Source organism: Hemiscyllium ocellatum, chromosome 5 (assembly GCF_020745735.1).
Source record: "Hemiscyllium ocellatum isolate sHemOce1 chromosome 5, sHemOce1.pat.X.cur, whole genome shotgun sequence".
NCBI lineage: Eukaryota > Metazoa > Chordata > Chondrichthyes > Orectolobiformes > Hemiscylliidae > Hemiscyllium > Hemiscyllium ocellatum.
In genome coordinates, this window is record NC_083405.1 from 29,197,993 (window position 1) to 29,216,473 (window position 18,481).

At 40.7% G+C, this 18,481-nt stretch overlaps 1 protein-coding gene across 1 annotated transcript in view; it reads left to right on the forward strand.

Moving 5' to 3' along the window:
* The window catches only part of creb5b (cAMP responsive element binding protein 5b), a 461,203-nt gene that overhangs the window by 119,416 nt on the left and 323,306 nt on the right, over positions 1–18,481 (forward strand). The window contains exon 5 of the mRNA XM_060825361.1: positions 12,417–12,589. Within this exon, the coding sequence (XP_060681344.1) occupies positions 12,417–12,589 (173 nt within the window). The remainder of the gene's footprint in view (positions 1–12,416; positions 12,590–18,481) is intronic.

An 18,481-nucleotide genomic window follows, 5' to 3' on the forward strand; every position in this document is an offset into this window, starting at 1 on the left:
ACAGGGTCATGGATTCACAAGTGCGCTTGAGCTTTTTTCTCATCTTTTTATTTATCAAAAATTTCTAAAGCTTCTATCTTATTCCCTCCTGTTTACTTTCACCTCTGCTTTTTTCCTTAATTTTAGTTGTCTTTTTATATCTTTGTGTTAGGTCAATGGCAGTGATAAATTCTAACACTGAGTGTAGTGTACAACAGGGATTCAAAGTCAACTTTTCCACCCTCACCACAGAACCTCAGCAGTGTTTCTTATTATTCACTCAAGGGATGTGGACATCTCTGGCTAGGTCAGCATTTATTGCCCATCTCTAATTGCCCAGACATAAGTAAAGAGTTAATTGCATTGCTGTGATTGTGAAGTCACATGTAGGCGAAACCAGATGAGGATGGCAGTCTCCTTCCCTAAAGGATGTTAGTGAACCAGATGGATTTTTTTTCCTGACAGTCAACAATGGCTCTACGGTCATCATTAATTCCAGCTTCTTTATTGAATTCAAATTCCACTATCTGCCATGCTGCAATTTGAACCCAGATTAGCTGTGTTTCTGGATTAATAGTCTATTGATGATACGATTAAAGCCATTGTCTCTCCACAATGTTTAAGAAAAGGTTGATCAAGATATTCTGAAGTATGTGGAATTCCTTAGGTCTTGGACTACTTTGATTACCATGAAGGCCTGTTAAGAACCTTTGAACAGGTGGTAAAGCAGCCTCAATGACAGAACAGCTGGAAGAAGATGTGCCTTTTGGAGTATCTCAATGGCTGTTCTGTCAGATGAAGGCTGCAACAGAACCAAACACCCCAATTGCTTATTTCCTTTCCATCACTCAAGGATTTGTTCTGTCAAGATACATGCAGAAGCTGGTGTGCAATGGTTTCTCAATGCTAAAAGATGTCAACCACAGGCATCTTTCTTTCCAAACTAATCCTCCAAGTCACTGGTGACTGGCAAGTGGAGACGGAACAAGGATTACGTTGCCTGAAAGCTCCTATTAATACTGTGCTACAGAAGCAGCAGTTTTAAAATGGTGGGCTGACACTTAGACAGAACAATGGTGCCTTTCAGCAGCTGTAACTGTGATTAAGTAGCTCTCTTTGGATCACCTCTGCTCATCTCTATTTTAAAAATCACAAGAGGAGGTTCTAGGCCAACAGGTTTGTTTGGAAACACTAGTTTTCAGAGCACTGCTCCTTCATCAGCTACCTGAAGGAGTAATGCTCCAAAAGCTAGTGCTTCCAAATAAACCTGTTGGACTATAACCTGGTGTTGAGTGATTTTTAACTTTGTCCACCCGAGTCCAACACCAGCTCCTCCATATCATCTCTATTTTGGGAAGGGGACCAGAATAGGTGCCCCAAACATAATGTTTCACCACTATCGACTGGATAGTCATGTCCAGAGGGATCACTTTAAGATCATAACAAATAGGAACAGGAGTAGACAATTTGGCCCCTTGAGCATGCTCCACCATTCAATAGGATCATGGCTGATCCAACATTCTTCATGTCCATTTTTCTGAATTTCTTAATAACTCTTGATTCCCCTACTTATTAAGAACCTATCTCAGCCTGAAAGATATACAAGGATTCTGCCCTCACAGGTCTCTGTGGCAAAGAGTTCCAAACAACTCTAAGTTCCACTCTGTGACAACAATTTCCTCCTTATCTCAGTCATAAATTAGCACCCCTTCATTCTGAGACTATGTCCTCTGGTCATAGACTCTCATGAGGGAAAAGTTCCTTCAGCATTATTCTGTCAAGCCTTTAAGAATCCTGTATGTTTCAACAAGATCACCTCTCTTTCTTCTAAACTCTAGAGAGTGGTGTTCCAACCTGTTTTAGTCTTTGCTCATAACTCAATTGCTCCATAACAGGGATTATCCCAGTGAACTTTCTCTGAACTGCTTCCAATGGAATGATATCTTTCCCCAAGGAAGGGGACCAAAGCTGTTCAAAGTCCTCTAGAAGTAGTTTTACCAGCATCTTGTCCAGTAGCAGTCAGACTTCCCTACACTTATACTCCAAGCCCCTTGCAATAAGGGCCAATATTCCATTTGCCTTCCGAATTACCTCCTGCACCTGTGGTGGAAATGTCCAATTGGAACAAGTAGCGATGCTTTGGACCTAGATCATTAGGACACTCATAGACACATTTGCAAATGGACACACAGAACATCACACTGCACTTGTTGCCAAGGAAATCTGGCAATGTGACTCCAATATATTGCACTGACAGTGGAGAAGATCCTGTGCTTTTCCAGCACCACACTCTTAACTCTAATCTCTAGCATCTGCAGTCCTCACTTTCAGCTTGTGAAGAAGAGCAACTCAAGGAACACCTCAGTTGGTGTTCTTCCTTCTGGGAAGGAAAATCAGAAGAACTCAGAGCCCACAGAGTTGGATCTGCCATCAAGAATGAACTTGTCAAACTGCTTCATGAGTTATCTCTTAGAAACAATGAGCACCTCATGACTCTTCTCAAACTGACCTGAAACAAGTATGTATTGGGTACACATACCCCAATCCTAGCCACCAGTGACCAAACCAAGGAAGGTTCTTTGCCAAAGTTGGATCTTTGAGCTTCTTAGGGAAGGTGAGGTTTATTCTTATTGAAGATGTCATTGCTACAGCAGGAAGAGATTCCAATCTCTGGAATAGAACCATAAGCAAGAAAAGAAATGCCAGTGTATTCTTCTGCTTATCAGATGTACAGAACATCAGCTCATTGTCATCAAGACCTTTCAGAGTTTTGTCAGAAGAGCAGGTACAAAACGTCACGGCAACACCTATAGTCCAAGTACTAAGAGCTGATTGATTACATCATCATCAGAGCCTATAATCACAAAGTCACATGCACTACCAGAGCAATGACAGGAGCTCACGCCAGTTCGTAAACTTGATTTATTAATTCAATCACTTCCATCAAGCTATCTCCCAGACAATAGAGACAACACAGATCTATGAAAATTCAATATCAAATCTCTGAAGAAACTACCTAAAAGAGATCAGTAACAGAAATATCTTGGGGCAAAGTTTTCAACACCAGTCAAGAACAGAAGAATGCACACAGCTTGGGATGTCTTTAATTCCAATACCTTTAATGCCCACAAAGAGACACTTGATTTTTTTTGTCAGGAAACATCATGACCAACTTGATGAAAGTGATTAGAGTATCAATGATCTGCTTTGATTATAAGTACAAGACTTTATTTCTTGGTTTTGTGGAATGGCAAAAACTCAAAAGAAAACAAACTGGCTTACCAACAAACAAAGGCGAGGTACAAAGGAGCACCAAGGCATAAATACCAAGAGGGTGGAAAACACAGCAAAGGGCATTCAACATCTTAATATCATAAATGAAATCCCCAGTACTTGAGGACCAGCTTAATTGATGCCTAAGGATAAGAGAAGGGAAGTTGTCAAAATCCTTTGGAGGGAGCTCAACTCCATCTCACAACACCCATTTAGAGACAAGCTCGGACCTTGGCCAACATCTGAGGAGGTGATGAAAATTATCATGAGATGAAGAGTAACAAAGGAGTAGGAGTTAATGGAATGTTTAGTGAAATCTTTAAGCACTAAGAAGAATGACTAACATCACTGTAACACACAGGCTGCTTACCAGTTTTAGATTAAGTGTCATGAGGTGCTTCAAGAACTCATCTACTGTTCTCCATTGAAGAGGAAATTCCAACTGGTCCCAAGGATGTGAGTGTTTTCATCACAGGGAACAAATCCAACTATCAGGATTACAGAGATGTTTCCCTGCTCCCCAGTGCAAGAACAATAATTATAAGAATCCTTCTGAATCAACTCAATGCATTTCTGAAGAATTACCCTCCAATTTTCAAAGTAGGATTAGGCTGACAAGGGCACGATCAGCATTATTTCCAAAGCTTGCCAAGTATAAGAAAAATGTTATTTTGTCGCTTTGATTCGACAAAGTCTTTCAATCCTGTAAGTCACATTGCAGTTTGAAAATTTTGTTGAAGTATGGATGTTCCCCAAAATTTGTCACAATCCTTTGCCGACTTCATGGTGATATGCAATAAGTTATCTTGAATAATATTTTTAATAAATATCTTTAACAATGGATCCATCACAGATTGCTTTGAGATTAGGGCAGGAGTCATAAACAAAGTTATATCATTACCTTACATTTTTATTTGATCTTTGTAGCTGTCATTCTCAATTTGAATACAGACAGGCTTTCTGCTGGAGTGCATTTTATTTATTGAATGGACAGTAAACCATTTAACCTCAGACAACTTCAATCAAAACTAAGACCAAACCATTGAAATCTAACATGATGTTGTTGCTATAATTGTTGTTTTAGAAATGGATTGTTAGATAGTCATTCATGTATTTACTGAGGTATATGAGAAAAAGGGACTTGCACACAACATTGAGAAAATCATAGTCCTCCATCAGCAAATTGCAAATACACATGCCTCAGTCCAATTGGTTAGAATTCCAGATGGAATACATGGAACATTCGGAATACTTCAAATATCTGGGAAGTCCTCTTTAACAGAACATTGCCATTGTCAAAGAAACCCAGCATTGCCTAAGACCACTTCTGCAACTACACTGGCACCATCCCTCACTTCTTTCTATGCTATATTGATGATTGCATCATCAAGGAGCTTGAGCAGCTCATCAATCTTGCCAACACCCTACCGTCAAATTCACCTGGACCATGTCTGACATCTCCCCCTCCTTCCTGGACCTGTCCCTCCCCATCTCCGGAAACTGACTCACCACTGACATCCATTTCAAACCCACTGACTCCTGCAACTACCTCACCTACCCCCCTGCAAAAATGCTATCCCATATTGTGGGTGGCACGGTGGCACAGCAGTTAGCACTGCTGCCTCACAGCGCCTGAGACCCGGGTTCAATTCCCGACTCAGGCGACTGACTGTGTGGAGTTTGCACATTCTCCCCGTGTCTGTGTGGGTTTCCTCCGGGTGCTCCGGTTTCCTCCCACAATCCAAAGATGTGCGGGTCAGGTGAATTGGCCATGCTAAATTGCCCATAGTGTTCAGGTAAATGTAGGGGTATGGGTGGGTTGCGCTTCGGCGGGTCGGTGTGGACTTGTTGGGCCGAAGGGCCTGTTTCCACACTGAAAGTAATCTAATCTATTCTCAATTTCTCCACTTCCGCCACATCTGCTCCCAGGATGAGGAATTCTACTCCAGGAAATCCCAGAAGTCCTCCTACTTTAAGGACCTTAGTTTCCTCTCCTCAGTAATTACAGATGCCCTCAACCGATCTCTTCCATTTCCCACACTTCTGCCCTCAAACCCCCTTCCCCCCAACAACAGTAATGAGAGAGTTCCCTTAGTCCTCATGTCCCAACCCATCAATCTTTGCATGCAACGCCTCATCCTCCGACATTTCTGCCAGCTACAATCAGATTCCACCACCAAAGATATTTATTTCCCAACCTCTGTCCACTTTCCGCAGGGACCATTCATTCCTCAACTCTCTTATCAACTCTACACTCCCCACCAACTTCACCATACCTAGTAACTTTTCCTGCAACCGCAAGAGGTGCAACACATGCCCCTACACCTCCCCTCTTGCCTCTGACTAAGGCTTTAAACAATTCTTCCAGATTCAGCAGAGATTCACCTGCATTTCATCCAACCTGATTTATTGTATCTGCTGCTCCCAATGTGGTCTCTTCTATATTGGGGAGACCAAATGTGGACATGGGGACACATTCGCGGAGCATCTACACTCTGCACACATCAACCAACCTAACCTTCCAGTTGTTATCCATTTTAATTCCCCGTCCCCTAATGACATGTACATCCTTGGCCCCCTCCATGGAGGAACAGCTCTTGATATTTCACTTGGGGAGTTTACAGCCCCATGGCCTCAATATTGACTTAATCAGCTTCAAAATCCCTCTACCCCCAGTCTTATCTCATGTGCAGCCCTCCCCCTCCTCCTTCCTGACCTGACCTAACCTGTCTATCTTCCTACTCGCCCATTCGCTCCACTCTTCCCACTGACCAATCACAATAATCCCCAATAAACCTGCATCCACTTATCACCACCCCACCTCCCCTTCACCAGCCCCATCCCCTTCTCTCTATTTACATCTGGGATCTCCTCCCTCTACCTAGTCCTGACGAAGGGTTCTGCCCCGAAACATTGACTTTCCTGCTCCTCGGATGCTGTTTGACCTGCTGTGTTTTTCCATCTGTACATCTATTGACTTTGGCTTCCAGCATGTGTGTTCCTTACTGTCTCCATTTCCTAAAACCTGCTGGTGAAGCCATTGGTTACCTGAGGATGTGAATGTTTGAAGATTCCGATATAAAACTGAAACCAAGCTCTTGGTTTACTGTATGATGGTAATACCCACCTTCCTGTATGTGACTGAAGTATGGACATTGGATTGGCCATTCAGTTGAATGTCAGACACCATGTTCTCAAAACAATTTGTCTTCTTCACAGTAAGTCAGGGCAAATGCACCACAGCAAGACAGAGAAAAAAAAATTCAACGATATGCCAACAGGAAGAAATGCAGTACCACCCTGGACTGAACCAGATGGAGGCAGATTCTTTAGGAAGATTTCCAGCATTTTGAAACTGAAAAATGGCACTTTTGAGAGGAAAAGTGCAAGAGTCAAAATGGATAAGACATGACATGAGCTAATAATATGCAATCAGTCAGCCCACAACAAATGCCTAACATGCCACAAACTTTGCAAATTGTGAATTAATCTCATGAGTCACCTTTGAACTTGTGAAATACAATCATTTGTGTGTGTGAATTAGGAACAGGAGTAGGCCACTCAGCCCTTGAGCCTGCTGTAATATTCAGTAAGATCATGACTTATCTGATCATGCCACGCCCCAACAACCATGATAACCCTTCATCCCTTTGTTTATCAAGTCTCTATGAGCCTCTTTCTTTAAAAATATTCTAAGATTTGCTTCCACCACCCTTTGAAGAAGAGTGTTGTAAGGTTCATGACCCTCTGTGAAAAAAATTCTCCATCTTTATCTTAAATGGATGATTCTTTTGGTTTTAAGTAGAGACCCCCCCCCCAATTCTAGATTGTCCCATAGGAGGAAATATCCTTATTGATCAGGTCTTATATGTTTCTATTAAGTCACCCCTTCCTTTTCTAAACTACAACTGATACAATTCTACCCTGTCTAACCTTTCCTCATAAGAAAACCATCTGTTCCAGATATTAGTCCAATAAACCTTCTCTAAGCTACTTCCAACACATTTACATCCTTCCTTAAATAAGGAATAGACCAAAAGAACACCAATAAACAGTACAACTGAAGCATAACCTCCTGTCTTTAGTATTCTATTCCCTTTACCACAATTGATGACATTCCATTCCCTAGATGTAAATTTGTTCACTGAGCTAGAAGCTTCATTTTCAGACGTTTTGTCACCATACTAGGTAACATAATCCTTGAGCCTCCAGTGAAGAACTGGTGTTATGATCCGCTTTCTATTTATGTGTTTAGGTTTCCTTGGGTTGATGTTTCCTAATTGCTTGTTGTATCTGCATACTGATCTTGTGCAATTCACACATTACAACACTTGGATCCCTCTGAATCTCTGCTCTTGGCAATCTTCATCATTTAGATAATAATAATATGCATTTTTTATTCCCACTGACAAAATTGACTATTTACCACTTTTCCACATTATACACTAACCCAACTATATCTCTTTATTGTATCTTATGCCGTCCTCGCGACTTAGTTTTGTATCTGTCTTTGTGCTATCAGCAAATATAGTAACCATATTTTTGGTCCATTCAGCAAAGCACTGATCTTTAGGTATTGTTTTATCTAGGCAATGAGAAAATGGCTACTCTGTTACCTATTAGCTAACCAATCCATGACAGTAAGTTACCCCCAGTACCTTGAGCTTTTATCTTCTCTAATAACCATTTATAGGTATCTTATCAAATGCTTTCTGAAAAACTAACTACTGTACACCCACCAGTTTCCTTTTATTTACAGCAGAACTTGCCACCTCAAGGAATTTGATCAAAATACTTAAATACAATTTCCAATTCACAAACTCTAGCTCCCTGATTTAATAATATCCTCTAATGTCTTCCCTAAGACAGATGCTAAACTAACTATCTTGTGGTTTTCTGATTTCTGTCACTCTCCCTTTTTGAATAAAGGAGTTACATTCATTATTTTCTAATCTAAAGGAACATTCTGTGACTCCAGGAGAATTTAGAAAACGTAAGCCAATGCATTAACTGTCGTACTAGTTATAAAACATACACAGAAATTGCTGGAGAAGCTTAGTAGGTTTGGCTATATCTGTGGAATGAAAGTAGAGTTAACGTTTTGGGTCCATTGACACTTTTGTAATTTTTGTTTTTGTTTTGGATTTCCAGCATCCACAGTTCTTTTCATTTTTTAAAAAATTGTAATAGTTACTTCTTTTAAATCCTTGGATAGGGTCCACAGGAGCCATCAGCCCTCTGCATTATAAAACTCCCACAATGCAGAAAGAAGCCATTCAGACCATCAAGTCTGCACCAAACAGCATTCCACCCAGACACACAACTCCTTCCGCAATCCCCATAACACCTTACCATCCCTGGATACTACAGATTATTTAGCATGGCCAATCCACCTAACTTGCACATCTTTGGACTGAGGGAGGAAACTGGAGAACTTAGAGAAAACCCATGCAGACAGGGAAGAATGTGCAAACTCTGCACAAACAGTCAACCAAGGCTGGAAATGAACCCAAGCCGCTGGTGCTGTGAGGCAGCAGTGCTGACCATAGAGCCACCATGCCCCTTCCCTGGTGATTTTAATTTTCCTAAGTACGTCCTTGCATTTTATTTATTTCCATTGCAATCTAGCCCAAAATGGCAATTAATCTTGTAGGACAAAGCATATGTCAACTCTTGACAAGCCTATTGGTGTGAAGAGGAGTGGTGCTAAATACTCTTTTGGAAGTTCCTGCTTTTCTTGCCTTCAGAGGGATGTGTCATAGAGATGGCAAAAGACAAATATAACCAACCAATCAAAAGTAAGGGTTAAGGGACTCAAAAATGTGACTCCACTTTCTCTCTACAGGTGCTGCCAGACCTGCTGAGTTTCTCCAGCTATTTCTGTTTTTGAATCAAAAACCAAAGTATGGCTAATCTGAAGGTCTGATCAGGACAGAACATTAAACATCTGAAGATGAATATTTGAGAAAAAAATATTGCTTTCATCACCCTTCCAATAGGTCATGCTCATGACTCCTCTTCTGTTTTGAATGCTCAGGATATGGGGCATTATGGGAAGGCATCCTTACGCTGTCCCCTAATGCCTTCATTTGGGTAGTATTTGATCTATATTGTGGTATCAGACATTTGTCATTGTCATGCTAATTGGTGATCACTTCCCTTCTTTACTGCATGAATTTTGACAGCCAGTCAATGAAATCCAGACATGTTTCAGCACTTACGTTACAACATAGAACAGTACAACACATTACAAGCCCTTTGACCCTCTATGTCGTGTTGACCTTTTATACTATTCTAAGATCAAACTAATCTACATACTCTTCATTTTACTATCATTCATGTGCTGATGCAAGAGTTGCTTAAATGTTCCTAATGTACCTGACTCTACTACCATGACTGGCAGTGCATTTCATGCACCCGCCACTCTCTGCAAAGAACCTACCTCTGACATCTCACCTAAACCTTTCTTCAGTCACCTTAAAATTATGCCCCCTTGTGATAGCAATTTCTGCTGAGGGAAGAAGTCTCTGGCTATCCACTCTATTTATGCCTCCTTATCTTCTACATCTCTGTCAAGTCACCTGTTATCCTTTGCTGTAATGAGAAAAGCCTAGCTCCCTCAACCTTTCTTCATGAGACATGCCCTCCAGTCCCAGCAGCATTCTGGTAAATCTCCTCTGCATCCTCTTTAAAACTTCCACATCCTTCCTATAATGAGGCTGCCAGAACTGAACACAATATTCCAATTGTGGTCTAACCAGGGCTTTATAGAGCTGCAGCATAACCTTGTGGCTCTTAAATCCAGTCTCCCTGCTAATGAAAGCCAACACACCATACGCCTTCTTAACAACCCCATCAACTTGGGTGGCAACTTTGAGAGATCTATGGACATGGACCCCAAGATCCCTCTGTTCCTCCACACTGCCAAGAACCCTGCATTCTGCACTCAAATTCAACCCTCCAAAGTGAATCACTTTACACTTTTTTTCCAGGTCGAACTCCATCTGCCACTTCGTAGCCCAGCTTTGCATCCTGTCAATGTCCCGTTGCAATCTACAACAGCCCTCCACACTATCCACAACACCACCAACCTTCATGTCATTGGCAAACTTACTAAGTCACCCTTCCACTTTCTCATCCAAGTCATTTATAAAAATCAAGAAGAACAGAGGTCCCAGAATAAATCACTGGTCACCGAGCTCCAGGCTGAATACATTACATCTACTACTACCCTCTGTCTTCCATTGGCCAGCCAATTCTGTATCCAGATAGCCAAACTTCCCTGGATCCTGGGTTACCTCATTTCTGAATGAGCCTACGATGGGGAACCTTATACAATGCCTTGTTAAGATCCATTTATACACATCCACTGTATTACTTTCATCAATGTATTTTGTCACATCCTCAAAGACTTCAATAAGGCTGGTGAGGCATGACTTGTCCCTCACAAAACCACACTGACTATCTCTAATCAAACTGTGCTATTCCAAATAATCATAAATCTTGTCTGTCAGAATCCTCTCCAATAATTTGCCCACCACCAGCATAAGACTGACTGATCTGTAATTCCTAGGGTTATTCCTATTCCCTTTCTTGAACAAGGGAATAATATTTGCCACTGTCCAATCATCTGGTACTACTCCAGGGGACAGTGAGGATGCAAAGATCAACATTAAAGGCAAGCGATCTTTTCCCTCACATCCCGTAGGGTATATCTCATATGACCCAGGGGACTTATCTATCCTTTTTTCAAAATTTCCAGCACATCCTCCCTCTTCATGTCAACCTGTTCGGGCATATCTTGTTTCATGCTGTCCTCGCAAACAACAAAGTCCCTTTCAGTAGTGAATACTGAAGCAAAGTATTCATTATAGAACTCCCTTACCTTCTCCGACTCCAGGCACAAGTTCCCTCCACTATCCCTGATAAGCCCTACCCTCACTCTGGTCATCCTTTTGTTCCTCATATAAGTGTAGAAAGCCTTGGGGTTTTCCTTAATCCTTCACTCCAAGACTCTTTCTTGCCCCCTTCTAGCTCTCCTAATGCCATTCTTTAGTTTCTTCCTGGCTACCTTGTAACCCTGTAGAGCCCTAACTGATCCTTGCTTCCTCAACCTTAAGTAAGCTTCCTTCTTCCTCTTGACTAGATGTTCCACATCTCTTTAATCCAAGGTTTCTTCACCTTAGCATCCCTTCCTTGCCTCAGTGGGACAAACCTATCCAGCACTCACAGCAAGTGCTCCATAAACAACCTCGACATTTCTGTTGTGGATTTCCCTGAGAACATCTATTTCCAGTTTATGCTCCACAGTTCCTGCCTAAATAACATTATAATTCCCCCTCACCCAATTAAATACTTTCCCATACTGTCTGCTTCTATCCCTCACCATGACTATAGTAAACGTCAGGGAGTTCTGATCACTATCAACAAAATACTCACCCACCCAGAGATCTGACACTTGGCCTGTTCGTTGCCGAGAACAAAATCCAATATGGCCTCTCCTCTAGTCGGCCTATCTACTTATTGAGTCAGGAATCTTTCCTGTACACACCTGACCAAATCTGTTGCATCCAAACTAGGAGGTGGTTTGATCCTGCAACACCAGCAGCTTCCCAACCACATCATATTGCATGTGAATACTGAATTTCTGTAGGATTTCCCTAATTATTCCTTGCAACAGCAGCAGGAGGCTTGCAGGAACCTATGGTAAAAAAGCAACACTTGCTGCCATAGCACATCACTGATTGATAGTTCAAAGAAATTTATCTATGAACAGTTAAATGTCAATTCATAGGGCTCATATTAAATGTTCTCAGTCATCGTATCAATCAGAAAATGTAAAGGATGGATACAAGCCTACAGAAATATGATGAGAACTGAAAACCTTGCCACCTTTGGTAGCTATGTTTTTGGTTTTGCCATTCAATTAGGCAACATTATTAATCAAGGTCAGGAGCCAGTTACCTGCTTTCTAATACCTTTACGGCTTCTCAGTACCTGTGAAAAATAGAAGAACCAAAAAAAATTGAAAATGCTTTCCTTTAAAGACTATAAACTTTCTAATGGTTTGGAATTTTGGAAAAATATGTATTATGTTAATCTTATTTGTAATTTAAATTTCTGTATTAAAGTTTACATTATCTATTTTATTCTATTTATAAAAGACCTTATCAGCGCATGGGTCAGTGCAAGGGCCTATGTCAGGATCAGCATCTCATCTGCTTGCCACCACTAGGATGCCAAACCATGATAGTGGAGTAGTAATCCAGCAAGCCATGCCTTCGCCAACGTCCAGCTCAGTCATCACACAAGCACCTTCTACCAACAGGCAAATAGGGTAAGTGATTAGTTCAGATATTGCTATCCAACCTACCACTTTCATTCATAAATCAAAGAGAATATGACACTGATATATTGGGAAATTCAACGTTACTCTCTCAATGTCTGTTTGGCATTGACTTTTATTTGTATAGAGATAAAGTGGTCAATCTTCTTTTGACATTGAGTGTTACAGTATTGCCAGCAGTGTACATTTGTGTTGTTATTTCTTGTGGTGGTTTTGGGGCTTCACTAACATTGAAGTGTGCTATTCATAGAATTTACAAAGGACAAGGATCAGTGATAGTTCAAATATGGAATTCGACTTCTAATAAAAATGACATGGGTACCTGTGGGACGACAGTTTTTGCTAGGAAGCTAAACTAAGTCGATCTGAAATTGTTAAAACGTACGTCCATGTATTACTGGGAAGCAACTTTCAGGATCTTGGAAGTGAATCCATAATTTTACATTCAACCTGTTCAGCTCAGATCATTTCTGATGCATTGGGAGCAATTAGATGGGCAGAGTACATTGCAATTGTGCCACTGGGCTGGAGAATTCCTCAAGTGGAAGTGAACTGGAAGAATATGGAAAGGGAGGGGGCAAGCATGCATTGGTAAGTGGGGTAGATGGTAACTGAGCAGCAGATAGTGGACATGATAGTAGTTCTGGGTTAAAACACAGGTTTAAAACAAAGATTTCTATATTGTGTCCCAAAAAATGTAATTAAACTCTTCACCCACCAATTCTTGGAAATTTTAGCTGGTCTTACAAAAAGAAGAGGATACCAATTTAATCATTTTAATAGAACTTATATGCACCCCCTCCACCTCCAATTGTAGTGGACACCTAACTCTAAAACCTGAACGATAATATCCACCATTGTTTTTGCACAACTCAGTTTACATTTAATCAAGTCTAATAAGCAATGTAAAGATTAAAATGTCAATGTCTTATTCATCCTTCTCTGAAAGGACCATTTTTATTCTTATTACCCTTCTATCTCTTCCATGTATTAGTTTTTAAAACTTTTCTCCAGAATTATATAAACTTATTGTGAGGTTTCTATGACTACCTTTGATGTACATTAAGTAGATTCGTTGGTGGATGTCATTCATTCATGGAACTTACGAGGGCAGATTATGTTCAGCTGACTGTATTGGGCAGGAGCAGAAACTTCCCTTTCCTGGTGGCACATTAAAATGTAGAGTTGAAATCAGTGACATGTCTGTGTCATGTTGGGCCTCGTGTCATCCTGCGGTGAGTTCCCATTCTGTATTATGTTTGTATGCCATGAACATGCATTAGTGAAGAAGTTTTTTCCTTACATCCCACCTTCAAGTAACGTCAGCGACACATAAGAATCACATGGTATCAAGATTACATTCAGTAAAGGTCAGTGCAGTATTTGGCTTTGTGCAGTGTGTCTAAGGTCAGCCTTTTCCTTGTTGATCTCTGCAGCTCAAGGCAGGAGAATGTCAGCATACATGAAGGATCAGGACCAACAAGGGGAAATCAGGGAAGGCTGTGGAGTGGGCTTGGGGTATGTAGGAGCAGAAGAGTGATTGAAAGGAGCAAAAGAGGCTAAATCCAGTGCTTGGAGGAGTGCATGATGGTATCCTGGATTTGGTGAGGGTACGTGGGAACAGTTATCAAGGTAAGGAACTGAGGTGTCTAAAGGCATGGTTTTTATATTGTCCAATTGTGGACCCATCATAGGTAGTTGTCTGGCAAAGTCCTTTAAAGACTTTGAATTTACCTACATTTTGATTATCCTTGCTGAGCGTGATCTTTGACCGTGCCCTTTTATAATGCACAGAAGCTGAGCTTGCAAATTAAGCCATGTTGTACACATTAGCAAATGCAACACTGGAGACGAGCATGAACAGTCAATTTTGAATTAGCATAAAAATAGATCCTTTTTTTCCCACAATAAAGAAATGTCCCCAACTCCCCTGTAACCATCAGCACATGCCAGCCATAAGGCATGACTGTATGTTTAACTCTCTGACTAAGATAGTCTCAACAAATAATGATGCTGCACACATGTATAAACTGGTATAACGTGAAATAGTTTTTTTAGATTCCCGACAGTGTGTAAACAGGCACTTCAGCCCAACCAGTCCTCACCGACCCACTGAAGACCCATTCCCTCTGACTAATGCACCTAACACTATGGGCAATTTAACATGGCCAATTCACCTGACCTGCAAATCTTTGGACTGTGGGAGGAAACAGGAGCACCCGGAGGAAACCCACGTAGACACAGGGAGAATGTGCAAACTCCACACAGCAGTCGCCCAAGGCTGGAATTGAGGCCCTAGTTACCAGTGAAATTTAAATGCCTGTTGTGTTCTGAATAATTTTTATGTTAATGATAATGTAGTTGGGCAGGAAAATTGTATCTGTGGAGCAGAGACTTCCTATTGGTCCATGAACCTTTTTTAATATATAACATAATCAGAGTGTACTTGCTACATTGTCAGCTGATTTCAGGTTTCACTACTGAAAATCTTCCCAAAATGTGTGATCACCGATGCTGCTTGCGCATGGTGCTAGCACTTTAACTTCTATTTATGTGGAAACCAGTAAAATGCAAAAGGGTAGAAACGACATCTAATTCCCTCACTATCAGAAATAGTGTACCATGGTTAAAATTTCACCCATGTTCTCTGTGCCGGTCACTAAGTGAAGACACATGAAGCAGATACAATCTTATAAAAACTTGACCAAGTAATTAAATTGAAACTGATCACAACATCAAAGAAAGCGTACACTTTACAATACTATTATGATCTGAGAACATTTGGAAGGGGGGGTTGGGTGGTGGTTACAAGCAGCGTCTAACAGGTCAGAGTCAGGTCAAATGGGTTTGTTTGCCGAGTCTGCAAGCAACTATTCACTGCAATCAGATTTCTTTCCACTGAAGTTCTCAACGGTAGTTCAAAAGACTCATTACCTAATTTTACTGCCACCCTTATTTAGTCTGAAATGAAAACTTTAGCAAATACTTTTTCCAAGTCAATAGAAAATAAAAACTGTGACTGTGAAAAATTGTAAACTGATTTGCTTGAACAACTTTCACCCCTTGAAGTAGAATGGATTTTGGCAATGAAATGACTACTAGCTTTGTTGTATTTTTACAATATAAACTCTGCGCAGGGTTACATTTATTTTTGATATGAGAGCCAGACGCCTTAGACTTAGACTTACAGTGTGGAAACAGGCCCTTCGGCCCAACAAGTCCACACCGACCCGCCGAAGCGCAACCCACCCATACCCCTACATTTTACCGCTTACCTAACACTACGGGCAATTTAGCTTGGCCAATTCACCTGACCCGCACATCTTTGTGACTGTGGGAGGAAACCGGAGCACCCGGAGGAAACCCACGCAGACACGGGGAGAACGTGCAAACTCCACACAGTCAGTCGCCTGAGTCGGGAATTGAACCCGGGTCTACAGGCGCTGTGAGGCAGCATTTATCTATCTGTAGCATATATCTATTTGTATAATACTCAAACAAAGTCATGCAGGCCCATTTCAAGTTAGTGAACTCTGGCTTTCAAGTCTCGAACCCTGATGATTCACTTTTTATTTGCATTCACATTTTGTATGTTTAGCTGTTTGAAATTCTCCATCCTGGTATCTCTTTGTCTTCCCTGCCACTACTACAGTTTATAGGTTTTTAAAAATCACCCATTTCTGGAGCAGGTGGGACTCAAACTTGGGCCTCTGGGTTCGAAGGTAGGGACACTATCACAATAACATGAGAGTTGATGTTTTTTTGGATTATTCATATTTATAATCAATCTGTTCAGATGTGTTATGGCACACCTTTGCAGCATATGGGACATGAAGCAAGTTCATCTGGCACTGTGGATGGGATACAACTAGTATGGCACAAAGATATTTTCTAACCAATCCATTCTGAAATCTTATTATTTAGCTCCAGAGGAGGTAGGACTTGAACCTGGTCTTCTGGCTCAAAGTAGGGATACTAACAGTATAGCAAAAAGAGCTCCTGTTGGTGTCCGCTGTGGCTCATTTAGGAGGCCACTGTCTTCTGAATTGCATATTTTCAGGTTCATAGCATCTCTCCAGATCTTGAGCAAAACAAATTGGGCTTGATGTTCTAGTGCAGTTCTGAGAGAATATTACACTATGAGGCATTAAACATGGTGCCACCTACCTGCCAGTATGGAAGTAAAGTATCGCAGGGCAGTATTTCAAAAGAGAGCCAGGAGATTCATCCCTGGTTAATATTTATCTTTGACCAACATCAAAAAGAACAGATTATATGGCCATTTTCTCATTGCTGCTTGTGGAAGTTGGCTATGCACAAAACAGCTACCGTGCTTTCTGCGTTGCAATAGCGTTTACACTTTGAACAGTACTTTATTGACTAAAGTACTTTGTAAAACACTAAATTGTATAAAAGCAAGTATATTTTTATATCCTAAACCCATCTGTCAAGGAGCACACTGGAAAAAGATGACTGTACCAGAAGGAAGGATTTATATTTGTATCGTGCCTTTAATGTATAAAACATTCCAAGCTCTTGTAAATGTCATTTCTGCTATAACGCGTTAGTTCTGTTCTGTGCGATAAGGAAGGTTGCGTAATAGCTGCATAGTTTAAACTAATGCGGCCGGAATCACACTAAAACCAATACGTGCTTTAAAAATTTGCGCTTTCGAACCAGTGTCCCCATTCATCAGTTGTGTTATAGTGAATTTGCATTAACAAAATATGCGTTACAGAAGAACGACCTGTGTACTCACATTGCTATGACCTCAAAATTCTAACAGATGAACTGAAAGACATACACAATAAGACAACAAGAAAACTTGGAAATGGAGATCTAATACGTAATTGTTCAGACGTAAAAGCTTCAGAAATGACATTGAAAGAATTGGCAGGAAATGTTATAAGAATTTAAATCTGCTTACTGACTTTACAGTAAAATGAGTACATTCATGACACCATTTCAAGCAAAATACACAATACTGGCATGTTTGTTCAAAAACTGGAAGTATAACAAATAGTGGGAAAAATTATTTGTATGTCCTTTTTTAATTTCAAAAATATACTTTATTTGTAAATAAACTTAGTCACAAATGCAGTTTGATTCTTTACAGTAGCATGACAAGGAAGCAAACATTGGAGTTTGACTCTATCCAACAAACCAAAGACCTCTCTTACACATGTAAGACTGTATTTACTTACATTTGAGGTATCAGCAGGGTCTGATAACCGAACAATTAACTTTAACACGATGACCTCAGAAAATGGTCTTTCCCCACTGCACCTTGGCTGCAGCTGCCCAAGCTTTAGTGCATCCCTTAGCATGTAGTCCTGGACCTTGGAATGTCTGCAACACTCAGTTGAGGTCAACTCTTGGTTCTGGAAGACCAACAATTTCCAGCAGACCAAAGAGTGTCTTTCGCCAAGTTGATGGTCAAGAAAGATAAACTCATCAAATACACTTCTTGCCTGGTTTACTAATCAAATAGGCTTTAACGTGTCTGCTTCCTTAGGCAGCCAAACCAGGCAAGGCTTCCAAAAAGGTTTGCACTCTGAACTATAGGCATATAAGAGTTTCATGATTGTAGATCAACTCAAAAATTTTAAATTTGTATTGTCATGTAGCCACATATGCCTTTGGCCATCATGTCTGGGCATTGTTTCCTCCAATGCAAACTGTCATCCACTTTGACACCAAATCCTTGGAAATTATTTTAATGTTAAAATCATGCATCTTTACAGGAACAATACTTCTGTGGTCCACGAGGCATCTCTCAATGAGGGGTAATGATTCTGAGGAAATGGGCTGCTTTGTGGTTCCTGTAACCTTTTAAAAAGAGAGGAGAATGTTTGCACTTTAAGGGTAGAAAGGAAATTCTTT